General features: G+C 34.9%; 1 protein-coding gene across 8 annotated transcripts in view; it reads right to left on the reverse strand.

Annotated features, from left to right (window-relative positions):
• The window catches only part of ODAD2 (outer dynein arm docking complex subunit 2), a 196,589-nt gene that overhangs the window by 92,993 nt on the left and 78,700 nt on the right, over nt 1-24,896 (reverse strand). For 7 of the 8 annotated variants that reach the window (XM_054522111.2, XM_009245208.3, XM_054522112.1 and 4 more), the window contains one exon: nt 2,607-2,721. In XM_054522111.2, coding sequence (XP_054378086.1) covers nt 2,607-2,721 — 115 coding nt within the window. Of the gene's footprint in view, nt 1-2,606; nt 2,722-16,743; nt 18,823-24,896 lie in introns of those variants that run through there. The other variant, XM_063727518.1, reaches the window with a different exon arrangement.

Consider the following 24,896-nt stretch of genomic DNA (forward strand, 5'->3'; position numbering starts at 1 on the left):
GAGCCCAGCTGCAGATCTAAGACAATGCTGGATATGAGGACATGCAAGCATTTTGAACTAGGAGGAGATAAGAAGAGAAGGAGCCAAGTGATTCAGTTCTAAATTTCATCTGTTGTTTTATTATGAAGACAATAAAATCTTGAGGTTATGTTCAGTTCAAAAAAAAAGAAGTGTATGATAAATTTTACACTGTAAATAAATCCTTTTTTGTGGGTGAAAAAAAAATACCTAGGAATACAACTTACAAGGGATGTGAAGGACCTCTTCAAGGAGAACTACAAACCACTGCTCAAGGAAATAAGAGAGGACACAAACAAATGGAAAAACATTCCATGCTCATGGATAGGAAGAAACAATATCATGAAAATGGCCATACTGCTCAAAGTAATTTACAGATTAAATGCTAACCCCAACAAGCACTGGCGTTCTTCACAGAATTATAAAAAACTATTTTAAATTTCATATGGAACCAAAAAAGAGCCTGTATAGGCAAGACAATCTTAAGCAAAAAGAACAAGGCTGGAGGCATCACACTACCTGACTTCAAATTATACTACAGGGCTACAGTAATTAAAACTGCATGGTACTGGTATCAAAACAGATATATAGACAAATGAAATGGAACAGAGGCCTCAGAAATAATGCCACACATCTACAGCCATCTGATCTTTGACAAACCTGACAAAAACAAGCAATGGGGAAAGTATCCCTATTTAATAAATGGTGTTGGGAAAACTGGCTAGCCATATGCAGAAAACTGAAACTGGACCTCTTCCTTACACCTTATATAAAAATTAATTCAAGATGGATTAAAGACTTAAATGTAAGACCTAAAACCATAAAAACCCTGGAAGAAAACGTAGGCAATACCATTCAGGACATAGGCATGGGCTAAGATTTCATGACTAAAACACCAAAAGCAATGGCAACAAAAGCCAAAATTGACAAATGGGATCGAATTAAACTAAAAAGCTCTGCACAGCAAAAGAAACTATCATCAGAGTGAACAGGCAACCTACAGAATGGGAAAAAATTTTTGCAATCTATCCATCTGACAAAGGGCTGATATCCAGAATCTACAAGGGACTTAAACAAATTTATAAGAAAAAACAACTCCATCAAAAAGTGGGCAAAAGATATGAAAAGACACTTCTCAAAAGAAGACATTTATGCGACCAACGAACATATGAAAACAAGCTCATCATCACTGGTCATTAGAGACATGCAAATAAAAACCACAATGAGACATCATCTCACACCAGTTAGAATGGCGATCACTAAAAAGTCAGGAAGCAACAGATGCTGGAGAGGATGTGGAGAAATAGGAATGCTTTTACACTGTTGGTGGGAGTGTAAATTAGTTCTATCACTGTGGAAGACAGTGTGGCGATTCCTCAAGGATCTAGAACCACGAATACCATTTTACCCAGCAATCCCATTATTGGGTATATACCCAAAGGATTATAAATCATTCTACTATAAAGACACATGCACACGTATATGTTTATTGCAGCACTATTCACAATAGCAAAGACTTGGAACCAACCAAAATGCCCATCAATGATAGACTGGATAACGAAAAGGTGGCATTTGTACACCATGGAATACTATGCATCCATAAAAACGAATGAGTTCATGTCCTTTTCAAGGACATGGATGAAGCTGGAAACCATCATTCTCAGCAAACTAATACAGGAACAAAAAACCAAACACCGCATGTTCTCACTCATAAGTGGGAGTTGAACAATGAGAACACATGGACACAGGGAGGGGAACATCACACACCCACACCAGGGCCTGTCAGGGGGTGGGGGACTAGGGGAGGAATAGCATTAGGAGAAATACCTAATGTAGGTGACGGGTTGATGGGTGCAGCAAACCACCATGGCATGTGTATACCTATGTAACAAACCCGCACGTTCTGCACATGTATCCCAGAACTTAAAGTATAATTTTAAAAAAATATTCAACAGGCAGAAATAACTTCAGCAACAAGGATCTTAAAGGGCAATCTCTAAACCTATAGAAAAAATGTCAAGAGAAATAGGCTGAAAAGTGATCTTCAAAGAAAATAATAAAATTTACAAATCAAGGGCTAAAATCAATTTCCAAAACTTCTGGTCTCCTGTTTTTAGTGACAGATAAGAAAAATGAGAGTTATTGAAATCATGTGACCTTTTCAAGGCAACACAGAACGTAGTGCTCTCTCTCTGCAGGCTGTAAGGACAACAGAAGCAGTCACGTCTCCCCCATGGCTGCACCCTCTCTGGATAGCAGGTAAATGCAGACAAATTTCTTATCCCTCAAGAGACAAGAACAGTCAACTTGTCCTCACTCTGATTTACCTGGGATGCTTGCTTCCATTGCACCAATCAGCTAGAATTTGGCAAGCACTGCCATCTTCGGCTAGTTTTGCTTTGCATTTTAAAACTGACCAGAGAAAAAGCAATGCTCCGAAATTATTTTGGCATAAACATTGTGCAACACCGTCTCCCACCAGATAAATCTGACTTACAATAAGTCAAAAGCAATTAGTAACCTGTGGTGGCATTTTTCAGTATAGTATTGGAGATTCTAGAAGAGACTGACTTGCAGTCCGTTCTTACCTTTGCATTTTCGATGCATGGACAGAGTGCCGACGCTGCGCTGGCCTTCACGTCTGGGTGAGGATTTTTCAGCAGGGACCACAACAAACGAACTCCATCTAAGCGATCAATTATCCTATCATGGAACCCAAAATCATGATATAAACTGTCATTAGTATGTGAAGACAAACATTTTAACGACCCACTTATTTAATTATTTTTTCTCCTTTTGATATTTTGCTTAGAATTTTTTTTTTTGCAAAACTTCATCAACAGTAGGGAGATAACATGCTGTTGAATTGTCAGCCCTCTGATTTCAGTTTTAAATCCATGACACAGAAAACAAGCTGCTTGATGGTTACGATTCACATAAACTGAAAATCAAGCCATGTAATTTTTTAATTAGCTGTACACAGACCTGTTACCTAAATGTAAAAATACTGGTTTCTTTCATATAGTAACATCTAAATACTTTCCAAAACAAATATTTATGCCTCAAAACTGTGCAGTTACCTTTTTTATTTGGTCTATGTTTAATTGACTTACCTTACTGTATGACATATTTTAAATGCTTTCAGTCCTAATCTAGCATTAGGAATTAAAATCATTACACCACAGTGCATCCTTTGTTGGGCATGAATAACACGTAACTTGTTTTCCATGTGCACCCTTCCCAGCAAGACTAACATTGCAGACTGTGTTATAATTACTTAAACACACTGTAATCAAAATAGCTTCATGACTAGCTGAAAAATGAATTATCATCAGACCCATCTCTACACTATCTGTCTTCTGTTTATATATCAATCAGTCCAGGAGCATAACCTCGCAGTAAGGTCCATTGGGTACTCACAGCAGAAAAGAAGGCCAAACAAAACTTAATAACCTTTACAAACACGGCTTTGTTCAGAAAGGTATATTAAACTCAAAGCAGATGAAAAAAGATAAAGAGCATCAAAATTCCTTTGATTTTTAATCTCAAGTTGAATTAAACACATGTAGTATTGAGCCACAGATAGAATAAATACTAGCTTAAAATGCCATTCAAATTCTTCCTTGAAAATTGACATAAAAACATCTAGATGTCTTGATTATCTTAGATGAGTTTACCAGGGGGGAAAAATGTATTATTCCCAAGTTTTCAAGTAGGAGATCAGTTTTGCATAACTTTATAAAATTGGTGATGCTGAAAAAGAGCACTGAAAAAAACTGGTGATGCAAATGGCCTATAGTAGGATAAAAAAAACTGTCTTAAAAAGGACTTCTAATAAGAAAAAATACACATAAAAATTATTTTAAAGCAAAGCTTAAGTAAGTAGGTTTTCAAACCTAAAACTTTCATACCATGCTGAGAGAAAACAGTTTTATTTCTCAATTAATGAAAACTCGAAAGAAACATACTAGCACTTCACAATGAAGGATATGCTTTTCAAATTTAAATTGAAAAGTCATATTGCCTTCCATATGCTACTTAAAATATAACTAATGCCAATCTCTGAGCCTCTATTTTTTTCCATATAAAATTTCACAATGAACAACAGTGAATAATGGTCTGCCCTATCTTCTTGAAAATTTCGCAGCAAATTTGGCATTAGTGATATTTAACTGTATACTGCTGGCCAGAAATAACTTGTCATTATAGTGGAAGTCATTTGGATGGCACAAATTTGCAATTTAAAAAAAGGATCATTCAATCCTGGACAAAATTTCACAATTAACTTTAAAACAAGTTATAGACAAAATTTCACAATTAACTATAAAAATTCACTGTAATTGTAAAATTAGATCTATCATTTACCATTTTCACCCCAAACCCTAGGCAATTCATCAGCTACTTAGCTATAATGAGTGAGGATTTTGATCTCATTACTGGTGTCTTAAAATAAGACTCAGGGGTGGGGCCCAGTGACTCACACCTGTAATCTCAACACTTTGGGAGGCGAAGGCAGGTAGATCACTTGAGGTCAGGAGTTCAAGACCAGCCTGGCCAATGTGGCTAAATCTTGTCTCTACTAAACATACAAAAATTAGTCAGGCTTGGTGGCACGCGCCTGTAGTCCCAGCTACTCAGGAGGCTGAGGCAGGAGAATCGCTTGAACCCAGGAGGTGGAGGTTGCAGTGAGCCGAGATTGCACCACTGTACTCCAGCCTGGGCTACAGAGTGAGTCTTCATTTGAAAAAAAAAAAAAAGGCTCAGAACAGTACGGAATGATAACTTCCTATGACAAGAACATGATTGAAAAACATTTGCAACCAGAGGAACTAACGAAGTCAGGAGTAGTAAACTTCAGAATTTAACTTTATCCCTTCCATCTCCCTCATCCTCTTCATGAAGTCATTTATTGCTAAATTTTACTTCACAATAACTCAAGTATCTGCCCATTTCCCTGTTTTCTATTTTAGCACCCAAATCCCAGTCTTTACCATTTCATATCAGGATCGTTGTGTGAGGGAATAACTTGGTTTTGTGTCCTCAGTTTTTCTCAATTTCAACCCATCTTATAAATCCCTGCAAAATTAATTTTCCTAAAGACACTTTTAGAGTTTCTGCAATAGCTCCTTGAGATCAGGATGCCAGGGATATTCATTCTGTTCATGACACTAGTTAGCACATTTAATCAGCGCTTACTAAACAATTCTCAACCCAAAGATCACTCCTAGGGAAAAAAGTCTCCAATGGCTTCCTGTTGCCTTCATGGTATTAAACCTGCAATTCCAGAGCTTGGTATTTAAATTTTTTAGGGAGCTGGAATTTCTCATAATACTCCTTGACTATCTACTAAACACTAAGTACTAGGCATACAGAAATAACAGATACACTTGGGTCAGGCATGGTGGCTCACGCCTGTAATCCTAACACTTTGGGAGGCCAAGATGGGTGGATCGCATGAGCTCAAGAGTTCAAGACTAGCCCAGGCAACAAAGGATCCTGTCTCTACAAAAAATAAAATAAAAAAAAATTAGCCAGGCATGGTGGTGCACGACTCATCTCAGCTACTTGGGAGGCTGAGGTAGGAGGATGACTTGAGCCCAGGAAGCGGAGGTTGCGGTGAGCCCAGATTGAGCCACTGCACTCTAGCCTGGATGACAGAGCCAGACCCTGTCTCAACAACAACAACAACAACAACAAAACCAGATACAGTCAATTCTCATCAGGGGAAGTTATGCTCTATCAAGTCACTGCAAACCTTAGATGAACAAATACTGAACTACTACTCCTAGGGTATATATAAAGTGGGTTCCCATGAGCCTCTGGTCAGAATGTTTTCATCAACCAATCAATATGTAATGTTGTTTCATGTGTATTTCTCTTTAAAGACACCTTATTAAATATAGATTGTTGAATCATGAATATCGGACTTATGGCCAATAGCTCTGTAACTTGTGAATGAATGGCGTTTAGGGAATACACAGATTTTTTCCAAAAGGAACATCGCCGCCATCCTGCACTTAGGAACACTGGGCGGCACTTCAGCACTATGTTTAGGGACCGTATTAAAACAGCAAAATCACCATCCCAGAGCACAGACTGTGAAAAACGTGGCACTAAACAGACTGCCAAATGGACGAGCTGTTCACAGTGTGAGAGCTGGAACGAAAAGTCAGAATGTCACCTTTTTGGACCTCAGCAGAGAACATGTGCACCAGGTGACTCAAAATGTGTCCCTGCTCTGCACGTGTCCAGGAATAACAGCCCAAGTGATGTGACTACTGATTTGGGGGTTATAAATAAAGTTTAGAGACTGTATGAATTCATCAATTCAGAATTTGCAAATAATGAGGACTGACTGTATTTTAATTGACCATTGGGAAACTACAGTCTTGTGAGGGTGATAAACAGACCATTATAATCTGTAATAAATGCTGCAATAGATGTGAGCATGGAGTTTCACATGAACACAGACAGAAGACACCAGTTTACTCACAGGCCACAGGGATTCTCCCCGTTATGCACTTTTCAACTATAGCTGTTTCCCAGCCATCTCCGTATTTTACATAGTAATCCATCACTTAAGGTCTACAACAAAACCTCTTTCACAAATTCTCTGGCATCTTCCTCCTTTAAGCTTCTTTTTAATTTTGCTCTCCCTTTTCCTGCCCCTCATACCACATTACTTTGCCTTGTAGTCATGTGTTGTGTGCTTCTTATCTCCCCAATTACCATGTAATCTCCATGACAGCAGGAATTCTGTATTTCCCACCACACTCCCAGCAGGCTACCACACCAGTGAATATTGATGAAATGGATCTGAAACAAGACAGCCTTTGCTTACTCTTTTTCATTGCATCAAAAATCTCTCCCAACACAAGTACATTCCTCCTTAAACCTCATACTTGCAAAATACATGTTCAAATTCTAAATCTAAGCAGTAAAGTTTTCATTTGAAGTTGTCTCTAAGTGGAAAGTGTATTTTCTCAGAATTTCTTGACAACTTCATTGCTTTCTGCATTACACATTGATGGGCTTATAGGTGGTGTTAATTTATACCACTCTCCATTTTCAACAGATCTACCCCTTATATAGTTCTTTCAATTTGATTAGCACCTTGCTGTGAATTCATTTCCAGCAGTATGGTAGCTCTTCTCATTTTGCATAGCAATAGAATCCTAAATTAATTTCTTGACATTATAAAAACAAAACTGAATTACATGCTTTCAAGATCTTCAGCTTTATCTCTGAAATCAAACTGCCTGGCTGGCAAAATAACAGCTCTAGAAAGATGAATACATGTACGTGTTTTTGGTTATTTAAAAAAAAAAAAAAACCAAAAAGATGCAGCTGCTTGCTATGTTTCTCAGGCTCTTGTTATGTTAACATTTTCCAGGACTGCTATGAAGTTTCGCTGGCTCGTCTGCCCATTGAGGCCATATATATGAACAAATGTGAACAGTTTGTGCCCATACTGTGGGCACAGGCAAGGTTGTAGGGTTTCTTTCTGGCAATATCAACATATCTATTTTGAAACCATAATTTTGCATGTTTTCTAAAAACTTCACAGTATTTGCTGAAAATTACACTGATAAATACCATCGTATGAAAGTGGCTCAAACTAAGTGTGGTTTGCTTAAAAGAACATGACGCTCTCAAACCACAACATTAAAGGATGCGACTGTCATCTACAAGTTTTGAAACCAAGTTGGCAATTCAGTAAAATGGGAAACATAAATGTATGTCAGAATTAAAATGATCATCCCTGGGAAAAACAGATTAGAAGAGAATTTTACCTTTAAAAAAATCCTTAAGGTTTTTACGTTTCGACCTCTATGTGTTATTCCAAAGAGGCTATGGGACAACAAATTTGGAGAAAAGATGTGAATGTGGCAGTCGTGGGATAAGTATGTCAGAAATTCCTTAGCCTTTGGAAAGCAGGAGGATAGTCTATGCTTTTATAGTTGGTATAAACAATATGATTAGAAAGACTCTAGAAACCTTTTTTTGTCAGAAAAATTATTCATCATATAGTAAATACGTTTCTCCTTCTTTTTTCAACTTTTTAGTTTCGGGGGTACATGTGCAGGTTTGTTAAATAGGTAAATTATGCGTCGTGGGGGTTTGGTGTACAGATTATTTTGTTACCCAGATAATAAGCATGGTACCTGATAGGTAGTTTTTCGATCCTCACCCTCCTCTCACCCTCCACCTTCAAGTAGGCCCTGGAGTCTACTGTTTCCCTCTTTGTGTCCATGTGTACTCAGTGTTTGCTTTCCACTGATAAGTGAGAACATGCGGTATTTGGTTTTCTATCCCTGCATTAATTTGCTTAGGGTAATGGTCTCCAGCTCTATGCATGTTGTTGCAAAAACAATTACAACAAAATAAAAATGGACAAATTAGACCTAATTGAACTGAAGAGAGCTTCTGCACAGCAAAAGAAACTATCCACAGAGTAAAAAGATAAACTCACAGAATGGGAGAAAATATATGCAAACTATGCATCTGACAAAAGTCTAATATCCACAATCTATAAGAAACTTAAATTAACAAGCAAAAACTGAATAACCCCATTAAAAAGTGGTCAAAGCACATGAACAGATACTTCTCAAAAGAAGACATACACCTGGCCAGCAAGCATATTAAAAAATGTTCAACATCACTAATCATTAGACAACTGCAAATTAAAACCACAAGAAGATACTATCTCACATCAGTCAGAATGGCTATTATGAAAAAGTCAAAAAATAACAGATGCTGGCAAGGTTGTGGAGAAAAGGGAAAGCTTGTACACTGCTGGTAGGAATGCAAATTAGTTCAGCCACTGTGGAAAGCAGTTCGGAGATTTCTCAAAGAACTTAAAACAACTAACATTTAACCCAGCAATCCCATTATTAGGTATAAACCCAAAGCAATATAAATCATTCTACCATAAAGATACATGCATGTATATGTTTACTGCAGCAAAATTCACAGTAGCAAAGACATAAAATCAACCTAAATGCCCATCAATGGTAGACTGAAGAAAATGTACATACAAACCATGGAGTACTACACAGCCATAAAAAAGAATGAGATCAAACAATAAATATTAAGTGAGAGCCAATTATATCCCATGCATTGAAACACATCGAGAGGCACAAAATATCTAGTTGTCCAACTTTTAGCAATGCTGAGTTTGGTCATTTAATTATGCTGGTGACCACCAGACCTTTCCACTGTAAAGACGCCATTTTTTCTTTTCATTGTATAACAATCTGTGGGGTCATATTATGTCTCCCTGAGAAAGTCCTGTTCCAACAATCATTCCCTATTTTAAGTTTTAGCATTCATTAATTATCCTTGCCTAAAGTAATTATTTTATTGGGAATTGTAAAATAGTGATTTTTCTAATTCTGTTCATTTTCTCAATTTGTTACTTGACATTATTCTATGAAAAAGAGCTTTTCTTTCATTAACTAGAGCTCAATTACAGTTTCTCCATAAAGGCAGAATAAATGTTTAATCTGTTCCCTTTAATGACCAATTTGTGGTTATCGCCTCTGTAGGCAAAGGAGAAATATAGCATTTCCATTATTTATAAATATGTATGTATGTGTGTGTATATATATGTGTGTGTATATAAATACCCATGTATACACATACTTTATATATGTATATAAAATGGAAATGCTGTATTTGAAAACTACAGTATTAGAAATGAAGAATTCATTAGATGGGCTTAACAGCAAACCAGACACAGAAGAGAAAGGGATCTATGAATTCAAGGCAATAAAATATATCCAAACAGAAAAACAAAGAGAAAAGCCTGACCTTTTCTCCTTTGAAAAAGAAGTGACAGAGTTCAATGTCTGTGAAATATTATTAAATGAAACAACATATGCATGATTGGAATACCAAGAAGAAGACAGAGAGAGAATGGGACCAAAGAATATTTGTGAAGGTGATAATCACAATCTTCCCCCAAATTGATGGGCTCAGTGAAACCTAAATGAAAGTAAAAACCACAGTATAAATGAAAGTAAAAACCACACCTACACACATCATAATCAAATGGCTGAAACCCAAAGGTAAAAAGCCAATCTTAAAAGCAACCAAAGAAAAAAAATGCATATGTCTTAGTCCCTTCAGGCTGCAATAACAGAATGCCATATGCTGGGTGGCTTGTAAACAACACACATTTATTTCTCACAGTTCTGGAGGCTGGGAAGTCAAAGATAAAGGCAGGCAGATTCAGTGTCTAGTGAGAGCCTGCTTACTGGTTCATAGACAGCCATATTTTCACCTTAACTTCACATGGTAGAAGGGGCAAAGGAGCTGTCTGGGGACTCTTTTAAAAGGGCATTAATTTCATTTATGAGGCCTCTACCCTCACGTCCTAATCACTTCCCAAAAGTCTCAGCTCTAAATTTTCTCACAATGGGGATTAAGTTTCAACATGTAAATGTGAGGGAACAGTATACATAGCACAGTAGGTATAGGGAATTATGATATGATTGAATTCTGACTTCTCATAAGAAACAATGAGGGCAAGAAGACAATAGAACGGCATTTATAAAATGCTAGAAGGAAAAGAACTGTCAGCCTAGACTTCTGTATCCAGTGAAAACATCCTTGAAAAGGGATAGTAAATCCTCTTCCCCTTGCCTTAGCCCTAAAGCCAGTAAGTGGAGCACAGCAAAACCATTGTGTGGGGCAGAACAAAGTAGTCATCCATGATATTGCCAGAAAGAAACTCTATGATCTTAACCATGCCTACAATATGGACACAAACTGTTCACATTTGTTCATATATATGGCCTCAATTAGCAGGTGAGCCAACAAGGTTGCTTTAATGGTCCAGCATGGAGTGTTAGAGCACAAGAAGGATGAAGAGAGAATCTCTCTAAGTGTAGGGGGAAACAGTCACAAGATATTAAAACCTAAATAGAGTGATTGAAGCAATCTTTAGTGGTGCAACCCAATGCGTGAAGTCAGAATCCTAGCAGAATAAGGGGAATATCCCCACTGAGAATTAGCCTGGTATGTGGGAACAGAGACTGAAAAGTGTGAAAGAAAGTGCCAATATAGTGGAGCAGCATGGCACAGGAGATCAAAAGCTGAGCGGGGCGGGGAGGGCAGACATACGAGGGGAAGGTGGCCTAACATGGGGAACTAGAGCCTGAATGGGGTGAAGAGAACATTTTGGAGGCTGGGTAATCCAGCATGGTAATCAGAACCAGCACAGGGTGAGGAGAGCATCTGCAAAGGGGAGGAGATGGAGATGATGATGAAAGCTTGGTTACATACAGAGAAATTGATCAAATAAGTAAGGATGGAAGTCATTTTCTCACTGTCAATGAAGAGAATTATAAATACAGTTGACCTTTGAATAACATGGGTTTGAGCTGTGTGGGACCACTTACATGTGGGTTTCCTTCCATCTCTGCCACCCCTGAGACAGCAAGGCCAATGCCTCTTCTTCCTCCTCCTCCTCAGCCTGCTCAACGTGAAGATGACCAAGATGAAGATCTTTATGAAGATTCACTTCCACTTAATGAATAGTAATTATATTTCTCTTCCTTAGAATTTTCTTAATAACATTTTCTTTTGTCTAGCTTACATTATTGTAAGAAATCAGTATATAACATACAAAATATGTGCTAATTGTTTATGCTATTGGTAAGGCTTCTGGTCAACAGTAGGCTATTAGTAGCTAAGTTTTGGGGAAGCCAAAAGTTACACACAGATTTTCGACCGCATGGAGGGTTAGTGTCTCTAACCCCTGTGTTGTTCAAGGGACAGCTCTAGGAAGAAAAAACTACAAATAAACAAATCTACAATCATGATCGAAAATTTTCACACCCCTTTCTCAGGAGTTGATAAAATAAAATTTAAAAAATGATAAAGATAGAAAAGACTGAAAAAACACACTTAACCAATTTCACTTAATCAACATTTTAAAAGCATTGCATACAACTACTGCAGAATACACAGTTTTCTCTCAGTGCAAATGGAATATTAACAAATACAGACCAGACGGCTGAGTCATAAAGCCTAATATGAAAGAACTGAAATCACGTATAATATCATCCCTGACCTTGTGGTTTTAAACTAGAAATCAGTAACAACATGGGATCTGGAAAATAACCAGTTTTAGAAATTAAGCAGCACTTGTAAATAATCCCTGGGTCCAAGGTAAATCACACAAAAAATAGAAACTTTTTGAATTAAATAAAAATGAAATCACAACTTATGTTTGTGGGATGAGGCTAAAACTGTGCTTAAAGAAAAATGTATACCTTTAAAAATTATATAAGACAAGAATTGGCCTATAATACCAATGAACACAGCTTTTACCTCAAGAAGCTAGAAAAAGAAGCAAAAGTTAAACACAAATAAGTACAATAAATAAAATAATTAAAAATAAAGGCAGATATTAATGAAATAGGGAATAGACAAAAATAGAGAAAATAAAGTCAAAAGTTGGTTCTTTAAAAATGGTAAACCACTAAAGAAAGGTTGACAAACTTTTTCTGTAAAGGTCCAGATAGCAAATATTGTAGGCTTTGTAGGTAACATATAAGCTCTATTGAATAGTCTTCTTTGCTTTGTTTTTGTTTTTGTTTGTAAAACCAATTGAAAATATAAAAATAATTAGCTCACAGATTATTTTTTAATGGACCATGTTCCTCCCAAAAAAGAGATTGATGGAGAGAGAGAAAAATGAGAACTACTATCATTATAGAATCTACAAAGATTACAAGAATAATAAAATGAATAATACAAGGATATTACAATAATTTTAGGCTAAGAAATAAAATAAAATGAACATATTTCCAAATTACCAAAACTGACCCAAGAAGGAATTGAAAACCTACATAGTGCCACATCTTTAAATAAATTGAATTTGTAATTTTAAAAACCAATTAAAAAGGAATCCTTTTCATAAAAAAACTCCAACTTAGATAATTCTGCTAAGTGAATTATATCAATATTTAAGAAAAAATAATCCTACACAAAATCTATCAGAAAATAAAGAGAAAAAATAATTTCCCAACTTGTCCTGTAAGGCCTGCATAAACCTGATACTAACACTTGACAAAGATATTACAAGGAAAGAAAACTACAAATCAACATATCTCATGAACATAAACACAAAATATAAAATATCAGCAACTTGAATGCAAGAATGCATGAAAAGGTAACGCAACATGATCAGAGTGATTTTATCCAAGGAATGGAAGTCTGGCTCATCCTTCCAAAACAAATCATGATAAGTCACTTTATTAATAGAACAAAAGAAAAATCATCTTATTTATTTATAGAACAAAAGAAAAATCATCTGATCATCTCAATAGATATAGAAGGGCATCATATAAAATTCAAAAATCCATTTTTATTAAAATATAGCTCTCACAGCAAACTAGGAATAGAAGGAAACTTTTTCAATCTGATAAAACATCTACAAAAACCTACCACTAACATCACACTTAATGGTGAAAAATTGAATGCTTTCTCCCCAAGATTAGGTACAGAACATATATGTTTGCACTCATTTGATTGCAACAGAGGTCTTGGCCTGCTTAATAAAGCACACACAAAACAGAAATAACAGACATAAGGATTGTGGGGGGAAGTGAACTGTCATTTTTTGCAGATTATGTATTTCTACATGTAGAAAACCCTATGGTATCTACAAAAAAAATTGGAAAAAATAAAGTTAGCAAGTTTGCCAGCATACATAAAGGTATATTTGAATATAAAAAGATATATTCAAAAATTAATTATGTATCCATTACTTGTAAAAAAACACCTGGAAAAAATTAAAAATAATTATCAATCACAAAACCACAAATAAGTAGATAACTAGAAAAAGTATAATGCAAAGTGTGCAATGCTCTACATTGCAACTACAAGGTATTGCTGAGAGAAATGAAAGACCCAAATAAATGGCAATATATACCTCATTAATGGATTGGCAGTCTCAATATCATTAAGATTCCCATTTTCCTTAAATTAGCTCAGAAATAGACCCATTCATTTACAGTCAGTTGAACTTCAACTGAGATACCAAGTTAATCAAATGAAAAATAGTGTTTTTAATAAATGGTACTGGGACGAATGGATACTGTATGAAGCAATTAATTTTGACCCCCTTTCATGCCATACTTAAAAACTAGTCTGATCACAGACAGGACAGAATCCCATGAACCTTAAAGGACAACTGAAAAATTGACCTTCCTCATATTAAAGGTTTCTGCTCAAAAGGAAGTCTTAATGCTTACTGGGGAAAAATTATTCCACAGTACATATATCTAATAACGCATATGTATTCAAAATATGTAATAGACTTCAACAAAAGAGAAACAATCCAATTAAAAATGGGCAAAAGACTTTAACAGGCCACAAAACAATATATACAAATCGGTAATAAAGATATGGAAAGTTACTCAATACCATTAGTTATCAGAAAAATGAAAATGAAATCTACAATGACATACCATTTCATCCTATTAGAATGACTAAATTTTTTAAAGAAGACTGACAGCACTAAGTATTGGCACTGGTAGGAGTGTAAAATCGTACAATCACTTTTGTGTACTATTTGGAAGTTTCTAGTAAAGTTAAACACATACTCTGCGATGACTCAGAAATTCCAATGCAAGGATATGCAATACTAATCTATAGTAATGGAAATAAAAAAGTGGTTGCTTAGAGTGGGCATGAAAATTGGTTGAAACATAACATGAGTAAACTTTCCTGGATGAAGGACGTGTTTTATAATTACTTTTGCCTGCTGGTTATATGGCTGTATACAACTATGAAAACTCACTAAACTAAACAATGAAGTGTAAAAATAACCCGTAATTTAGAACAAAACGTCAGACAAAACACTTTATGCTTTCATTCAGATACACTCCAAATAGAAACAAAACTAAGCTATAGTTTATAGGGATGAATTCTCAAGTATAAAATTATGAAAAAGAAGCAAGGTCCTAATTACCATAAAAGGCAAAAAAAGGAGATATCCCCAGAGTAAAGAGAGGTGGCACTGAGTGGGCTGTGACGAAGGGCAGCCAAGGGTTTATAATAATGACCATATTCTATTTCTCGACTTGGATGGCAGTTACATAAGTGTTTCCCTTCCAATATTTTACTAATGTGTTAATTTTCATTATGCACTTTCCTTTATGTATATTTTACAAATTAAAAAATTTTTAAAGGCTTTTTATTTTATTGTGAACACACATATACACATATGCGCTCTCATAGTAAATAGTACTGAGAAGCCCATTCTTTCATCTATTAATATGAGTGCATATCACAACTGGCTGGATGAGATACAGAATGTAGAAAAATAAAACCCACATAATCCTCAAATTTAAAAATCCCTAGAGCCTGTTTTAAATGAGAAAACCAAGATTCGGAAGATTAAATGCTTCACCAAATTACTCTCCATTTGACACTTTTGTATCTCAGTTAAATCTACGTGCTTTAAAAGTATGCAGATGAAAAACAAAAATGAAAATGTGAGAGGAAAGAAAAATGTTCTTGTTGATACAAACATGTAAAACACATTCTATTTTATGTTTTGCATAAACCCTGAAAGGTCACGAAGACTGGTTCTGTGGCAAAAGAAATATCTGGGCAGCCACAGAGAGATTAAATCTCTTCTGTATACAAACAAGCATAGCTTTACTTTTTTCCCCCTTTTTGCAAAGAACAAATAAACCCAATGTAAAAAGTGAAAAAAAAAACTATGCAAATGCAACATAATTATGTTTAAACCACAGAAGAGAGGAAATTTAGAGTTACAGATTCCATGGTAAGTTTTAATTCTATCCTTGTGTATGTGAAAGAGTCTTTCATTACACGATCACATAACACTGGGCCATGTAACAATCAGTCCAACAAATGTTTACTTTACAACGTGTGGAAGGAAAATATTTTGTAAGAGAAATTGTAGGAAATTAGTATATTATTTATGTAAATTGTTAGGTAACATTTCTTAGAGTCCTGGGCACTTACAAAATATTAATAGAAATACCTGTTCCTTAATTTCCTTGATCTAAAGAACACGAAACTTGGAGGATCGCTTGAGCCCAGGAGTTTGAGGCTGCACTGACCCCTCATCATGCCACTGTACTTTAGCCTGGATGACAGAGTGAGACCCCACCTCCAACGAAAAAAAAAGAACATGAAATTTAACTCTTTTATAGGCAGGCACTTACTTATGTTGAAACCTAACCTTTAAATTTTAAGGACATTTTGAAGTAATGGAAAATTTAGAGCATTAGACTTTTAGTATGTTTTGAATCATGTATGTCAGGTAGTTTGTATAAAAGAACAGTAGAGACTGAATAACTCATGAAGATCCACGAATTCCAATAATTAAAAAAAAAGAACAATCCTTATCAGTCTTGGATTTGCTGGGATTCCTGACAACTCATATATCTATATGTATATATAAATGGATTTTTTTTAAAAAAGGAGGAATAAATTATTTATCCTTATTTGTATGAGTTATAGTTCAGGTTAACAAACAGCAATCAATTCTGAGACGAACCTAGCAAAATTACTAGATTACAAAGGTAAAAATCCCCAGTCAAAAAAAAAAAAAAAAAAAAACAAGTAATTTACAAAGGCAAAATAATTAGACTAGCATCAGACTTTTCAAAAAAATGTTATGAAGCAAGGCAATAGAGCAGTATTTTTTTTTTTTTTTTTTTTTTTTTTGTAATTTAATGAAAGAACTTGGGAATCAAGAACTTTAGGCCGGGCGCCTTGGCTCATGCCTGTAATCCCAGTACTTTGGGAGGCCAAGGAGGGTGGATAGCTTGAGCTCAGGGGTTCGAGACCCATGTGGTCAACATGGTGAAACCCTGTCTCTACAAAAACTACAAAAATTAGCCGGGCATGGTGGGATGTGCCTGTAGTCCCAGGTACTTGGTAGGCTGAGGTGGGAGGATATCTTGAGCCCAGAAGGTCAATGCTGCAGTGCCACTGCATTCCAACCTGGGTGACAGAGTGAAACTCTGCCTCAAAAAAAAAAAAAAAAGAAAAGAAAAAAGAAAAAAAGAAAAGAAAACAACAACAATAAAAGAACTTTATATCTAGCAAGGCTGTCCACTGAGTATTTTTAGCAAGTTTTAACATGTAAGAATTTAGGGAATTCAGCACCCATGAGCTCTTTTTGAAGATTCTCCTAGAGGATGAGCTCCAAACTAAGACTATAGAACTTAAGCTAACTGAATCATATATGCATAGATTATATAAGCAAATATATATGCAACTGTTGATCTAAGTTTAAAACAAAGGCAGGGTCAATGGCAGAATAATAATGTTTGAATGTTATATATAACAAAACAGAAATAATGCACTTTAAAAATGGGAGGAAAAGGAAGGGAGAAAAAGAAAAATAGAATGATCCTATTGATTACCATACAGGCAATAGATGAGAATGAAAAGAAACCAATAAAAACTGAGAAACTAAATACTGAATGGGCTGGGCACAGTGGCTCATGCCTGTAATCCCAGCACTTTGGAAGGCTGAGGTGGGTGGATCATTTGAGGTCAGGAGTTCAAGACCAGCCTGGTCAACATGTTGAAACCCTGCCTCTACTAAAAATACAAAAATTAGCTAGGCATAGTGGTGCATGCCTGTAATCCCAGCTATTACGGTGGCTGAGGCAGGAGAATCACTTGAACCCAGGAAGCAGAGGTTGCAGTGAGCCAACATCGCACCACTGCACTCCAGCCTGGGCAACAAAGTGAGACTCTGTCTCAAAAAACAAAAACAAAACAAAACAAAAACAAACAAACAAAAAACAAAAAAAACTAAATAGTGAATGATTAAATAAGAAGGAGGATGAGGACACTGGAAAAATTTATAAGTACAAAGATAACCACTAGAACAAAAATGCAAATCTCTCTAAAGAACAACAAATTAAAGATTAAGCAATAACAAATTAAAGAACAAAGACTGCAAATCTTATAGCAAAATATAATTATAAAAAATTATGACATTGTTGAAACTAAACATTATTCATATCCATGAATGTGAATGCATTTAACTCATTAAAACAAAAACTATGTTTAATTGACTCACAAAACAAGACACCATTTATATACTGCATGCAAGGGCACATCTGAAACAATGTGACTCAGAAAGACTAAAAAGGCACAGATCAAGATATGTCAAGCAAATGGAAACAGTAAGAAAGCAGAGATAAATATTCTGTTATCAGACAAAATAGAAATCAAGCCAAAACACATTAAACCTGACAAAGAACAGCACTTGAAATATCAAAAGTCATAATTCATAACCATTAGAAACATTTATGCACCAAATAATACAGCACCTACCACAGAAGATGTAAGAAGATTTAGATAAAAGTGCATTAATAATAAGAGAATTTTATACAGCTGTTATAGCAAAAGACAGATCAAGTTCACACAAAATAATAAGATAGAAGACATAAGTAACATAAAGCAGATCTAGAGAATACACATCAAACTCTACACTCTGTTGATAAAGAATCCCAAGCACTGGCAGGGTACGGAGGCTCACACCTGTAATCTCAGTGCTTTGAGAAGCCAAGCGGGGAGAATCACTTGAGGACAGGAGTTCAAGACCAGCTTGGACAACAGAGCAAGACCACATCTCTACAAAAAATTTTTGAAATTAGCTGGATGTGGTGGCACATACCTGTAGTCCTAGCTACTTGGGAGGCTGAGGTGGTAGGATTGCTTGAGTCCAGGAGTCCAAGGCTGCAGTAAGCTATGATTACACCACTGCATTCCAGGTGATAGAGAGAGACCCTAATAGAAAGAAAGGAAGAAAGAAAGAAAGAAAGAAAGAAAAGAAAAAAAGAAAGAGAATCCCAGTACCCATAAAACACTCATAATAACTTATCTTCTATTAAGTCATAAAGAAAGCATCAATAAGCTTCATTAACAGTTGAAATAAAAAAGTCAGCACACTCTGATCAAAATGTAGTATGAGAAATATCTAACAAATCAAAAAGTAAAATTCTTTGTGTAGTTAAAAAAAATTTTAATGAAAAATTTCTCATTAATTCTATTAAGCAACTGGGCTAACAGGGGAATACAAAGTGAAATTAAGATACTTCTAAAAATGATGATAATGAAAGTACTATACATCAAAATTACAGGGTACATTTAAAGCAATGTCAAAGGAAAATTCATAACATAAGCAACTTTTATTATTTTTTTAAAAAATTAAAATAATTAGAAAAATAACTACAATATAAACCAAAAGAGATCAAAAAGAATAAAGATAAAAACAGAAATTTATGTGGTAGAAAATAAAAGAACAGTACATCCAGTTAATAAAATAAAAAATTTTCAGAAAAAAAAATCAAAATAGAGAAACCATACTAGCTAAATTGATTAGGAGGAAAAAAAAAAAAAAAAAAAAGACAGAAGAAAGCTCACATATACAAAAATTTAAAATGACAAGGAAAAAAATAACCATTGAACCAGGCAAAATTTAAACACCATTAAGAGATTAGTTTGCAGGCCACTATTCAAATAAATTTGAAAGTTGAAAGGAAATTGAACATTTCCTACTAAACTGCAGATTTCCAAAATTGAGCTCAGTAGAATAAAAAGCATAAATAGACCACTTTCCATAGAAGAACTAGAGAAAGCTATTAAATAATTTTTTAAAAAACAGTAGGTCCATATAATTGCATAGGAGACTTCTACCAAACCTTCAAAGCCCAGGTAGTCACATTGCTCAATAAACAATTTCAGAGTATTTAAAATGAAAAAAAAAAATCACGATTCCTTTTGTGAAGCAAGTATAACATTGATAACTAGATTTTATAAAGAGCCAGAAAGAGAAAACAAAGAAAAACTACAGACCAATATCACTCATGAATATTATTACAAAAATGCTAAATATTAGCTGACAGAGTCCTACCTCACATTAAGAAAAACAGTACACTATGACTAAGTGAGACTTATTCCAGGAATGCAAGGTTAGTTCAATGTTTGAAAATGCATTAATAATTCCCTATATTAATAGGAATAAGAAAAAAATCACGATGAAACATATAGAGCACAGTCCCCACAAATGCTCAGAAAGCCTTTGACAAAATTCAATATCCAATCCTAATAAAAACTCTTTAAAAAAATTGTTTTTGAGGCAAGGTCTCACTCTGTCATCAAGGCTGGAGTACAGTGATGCAGTCATGGCTTGCTACAGCCTCAAACTCCTGGTCTCAAATAATCCTCCCACCTCAACTTCCTGAGAGGCTGGAATTACAGGTGCATACTACCATGCTCAACTAATTTTTAAAGTTTTTGTAGAGACAGGGCCTCATTATGTTTTCCAGGCTGGTCTCAAACTCCTGGCCTAACGTGATTCTCCTGCCTTGGCCTTCCAAAGTGCTGGGATTACAGGCATGAGCCACCACAATGGCAAAAAAACACTTTAAACATAGAAATTAAGAGATAATTTTAATATGATAAAATATATACACTTTAAACCTAAGGTTATTCTTTTACTTCATAGAGAGACACTAGAGGCATCCCCACTAAAATTATGAGCAAGACAAAGAGGATCCCTATCTCCACTACTATTCAAGAAGGTACTAGGGAATTAGCTAATGAAATTAGAGGAGATAAATCAATTTAAAGAATAAGAATTTTAAAGGAGTAACGTTTGGGAGGCTGAGACAGGAGAATTGCTTGAGCCCGGGATGCAAGGGTTGCAGTGAGCCAAGATGGTGCCACTGCACTCCAACCTAGGTGACAGAGTGAGACTCCAACAAAAAAAAAAAAAAAAGAAAGAACACTTTCTCTAATCCTAGAGCAGAGGTAAGCAAATTTTTCTGTAAAGAGCTAGATATTATTTTAGTCTTTAGTCTTTGTGGGCCATCCAATCCTTGCCACAGCTACTCAACTCTGCAATTGTAGCACAAATGCAGCCAAAGGCAATATATAAATTAATGATGGTAACTACATTCTAATAAAACTTTATTTATAAAAGTAAGATTTGGCCCATAAACCACAGTTTATCAAACATTGTCCTAGAGAATTAACAATAAAAGGAACTCAACCAATAAGAGAATTCTGTAAAGTGGCAGGATATAGAATTATCATACAGAATTCAATGGAGGTCATTAAAAACAACCAATCAGTCTAAGGACATGATGGCAGAGGGGGAAAAAAAAAAAAACATTTCCACAATCCACAAAGAGGACAAAATACTTACAAATTAACTGGACAAAAATAAACAAAATTCATGTGAAGAAACCTTTAAAACACTCTTCAAAGTCAAAAATCTGGACTTGAATAATGGAAGGTTTCTGAAATGTACTGTGACTACGTAAGATGTTAAGGTTAAGGGAAGCTGAGTAAAGGGCATGGGAATTCTGTGTTTTGTGTTGTCTCTCTGCTTTTGCAACTTTTCCATAAGTCCAATGCTATTTCAAAGTAAAATTTAGCAGAAAATTTTTTACAAAGAAAGTAAAGAGCCTGAGGTGTGGAAAAATAAATCATAGATATTTCTGAAGTTTTTAACTTCAATTTTTTTAGTTGTTTGACATTTTATAATATTTTATCAGAAAATTATGTTCCCCAAAACACAAATGTTAATGGTTTTTTGCAATGTTGGTGTGATTTTATATACTTGAAGGCCAAATTACCTCCAGATGAATTTTTTAAGTATCAAATAGACATTACTTGATACTTACAAAACAAGAAACGAAAATTCAGCACACATAAATCTACTGTTTCATAAACTTAATGTGTCAGGATACCTATTGTCTCATTTTAGATCTGGTGGTGGGGCACAAGGCGTAATTAGTATGAAATAATTTATATTGAGTTTTTAAAAGAAGTAGTCTGGAGTACTGAAAAAAGTCAAGAGTTTTACAAAATCATTGATTTCATAAAAATCACTTTTACTTCAGTAGCCAAACTATTAATATTAAGATGATATTTCTTATTCCTACTGAGAAATATATAAAGGATGAGAGTTGCTATGAATTCTACTCCACAAAGTTAATAAAACTGTGCTAAGGGTTTATATGTTTATGCTGATATGTGACCCAAGTTTTTACCATAGCCACAGCCAAATCACTAAAACATAAAACTGCTAGTCATTAAAACAAGTTCCCAACCCATGAATTATAGAAGATTTACATAGGAGAGAGGGATTTGTCATTTCCTTACCATGTAAGACTTAAAGCTCAAAGATGCAGTAGGTCCTATAAATCTAGTAATAATAGCCATGCCTGAAACATAATGCGAAGAGTAATGCTGTTTTGATTCTTATCAAAGTTAAAATACTATTTTCTGAAACTTAGTGTATTTATAAAAACACATGTGGGATGCCTATGTTCACAGGTACAAAAGGATTCACTAACCTCCTTGTTGCACAAAAAAAGGAAAGTTTAGTCCTTATCTTACCAGGCCTTGCTACAGAATTTAACATATTTGACCTCTTTGTCTCCTTTAAACACTCTCTTGCCTGTTTTTTCTATAACTCACTCTTCTAGTTCCCCTCACAACTCTCTGGCTGATGCCTCTGTTTCTTTACAGAGACTTTTTCTTCATTCTCCTTAATGATTGAGTTCATTCTCCTTAAATGATTGAGTTCAATAAGCTTCTGTTTTTGCCTTTCTCTTTTCGCTGTTTCTCTTCCTCACAACCTCTTACGTATATCCATGACATAAGTTACCAAATATTCATAATATTATACACCCAACCCACCCCTCTAATCTAACTAAGCTTTAGACATGAATACCCAGTTGACTAGTTGTCATCACCACTTGGGTGTCCCATAGGAACCTCAATGTCTCTACACAACCATAACTGAACTCACTTTTCATTCGTTATACAATGAGCATTTGTCAGGTGCCTACCCTGATCATGGTCCTGGGTTAGACATTGGAGGTATAATAATGAACATATTGACTTTGTCTCTCCTCTCACGAAGTTCACTCTTTCTTCAAACATCTTCTAGTGGTACCAATACCCATATAATTACCCAAGCCAGCAAACCGAACATCATCTACGACTCCTCCCTATTCTTTGTAACTCATGTTCAATCATTCACTTGGTCCCATCCATTCTCTTCCATCATAGGTCTTTATTTAACCTATCAATTTCTCTATTATTATTACATTATATTTTATAGGGTTAGTTTAAGCCACCTTCACCTCTCACCTATGATGATCCCCTAACAAGGTTTCCTATCTCTATTAATGCTAAAAACCTTCAATGATTCTCAACTGACCTCAAAACAAAATCCAAATTAGCATGACACACAAAGACCTGAATTATCTATTGCCTATTCACATGTCTATGACATGCCCTCAAAGCTCCTTTACTGCAGGTGAGTTTTAATGGGAATTATTTGCCATTGAAGGCCCCTTGTTTCAATTTATGGCAAATTAAATAACATGTCTTAATATAAGAGAAACACAATCAAGAGGCAAAATCATCTTATACAGATGAATATACATAGTATGCAATCTGACTTTCATTTTCTAGTTAGGTACTATCTTTCAAAATTTCTCTTAATTGAACCTACTTCTACCTCAACAATACTAGCCTACATTTAAACATAGCACTTATTATATGTCAGTCAATTTACATATATAAATTCACTTAATCATCTCAAAAACCCTATGACATAGGTACCATACTATCCCCATTTTATGTATATAGTGATCAAGACACTGAGTCATTTACAATTTGCCAAAGGAAAAATAGTTGATGAATGATGAGACTGGTATTGCAGGCAATGGTTCCAGAATCCATGTGTTTAGCCATTATACACTACACGTATGAACAAAATGGGATTGTACAAGGTGTTAAACAAGAAATTTGATTGTGTAAAGGTGACATATATTTATCATGTAGACTGTACAGAAAAATACAAAGCATTAACAAATGACCCCAAAATCCTACCATACTGAAATAACAATCATTAGCTGCTAATGTAAATTATTCTGGATATCTCTTTATGTCTTTAGGTAGATAGAAGGATTGATGGATAGATAAGGCAGATAGATAAAACAGATGAATAGATGACAGATGATTGATAGATAAAATAATGTTTTGTACCGTGTCTATTGACTTTTTATGTGAAAGATGATAAAATTTGCATACTTACACATCTGCCCTGAAATGACTTTGTTTTGATTTTTGTCAGTTGTATTATTAAATTATAATTATCCATTTCTATAAAATATAGATGATTCTCCCTAATGATGATTCTTTCATTGTTTTGTCTTAGCTTAACATTTAAATGAATTCAAAGGTTTCCACTGGTATCTTTTAGCCATAGTTTTACTATTTTAAAGTACTTCGAGTAATTTCTTGGTTGACTGGGATTTTGTCATTAAGTAGTTTTTTCAGGGAGAGCTAGAGAGTACTACATTCACTAATCCTGTATGCTTAAGAATATGTTATTGCCTTCACATTTGAAGGATAACTTGGCTAATATGAAATTCTCGGGCAATGTTTTTTCTCTCTCAGGATGTTTTAATCAATGGCTTGTGTCATTAAAAGAAGATGCAAAGAAGTTTAAAGCCAATGGTTTGCTTCTTTTGCCTGGATGTACTTATTTTTTCCCTTCTGAAATGCAAGTAATTTATCAGGATATGTGTTGCTGTTGGTATTTTTGTGTCAATTTTACTAAGATCTTTTGGGGTCTTTTTGAGATAAAGACTCACAGCAAAGTTTTCTTCTGTTACATCTTTACTTAAGATTATATTCCATTGGTTCCAACCTCTTTTTGAGGAATACCAATTATGTTTATGCTGGCTCTCCTTGGGTTCCATATTTATCCATTTTTCTATTAACATTTTATATATTTTTATTTTTTATTTCCTATACATCACACTCCTGACTGT

This window comes from Pongo abelii, chromosome 8 (assembly GCF_028885655.2).
Source record: "Pongo abelii isolate AG06213 chromosome 8, NHGRI_mPonAbe1-v2.0_pri, whole genome shotgun sequence".
Classification (NCBI taxonomy): domain Eukaryota; kingdom Metazoa; phylum Chordata; class Mammalia; order Primates; family Hominidae; genus Pongo; species Pongo abelii.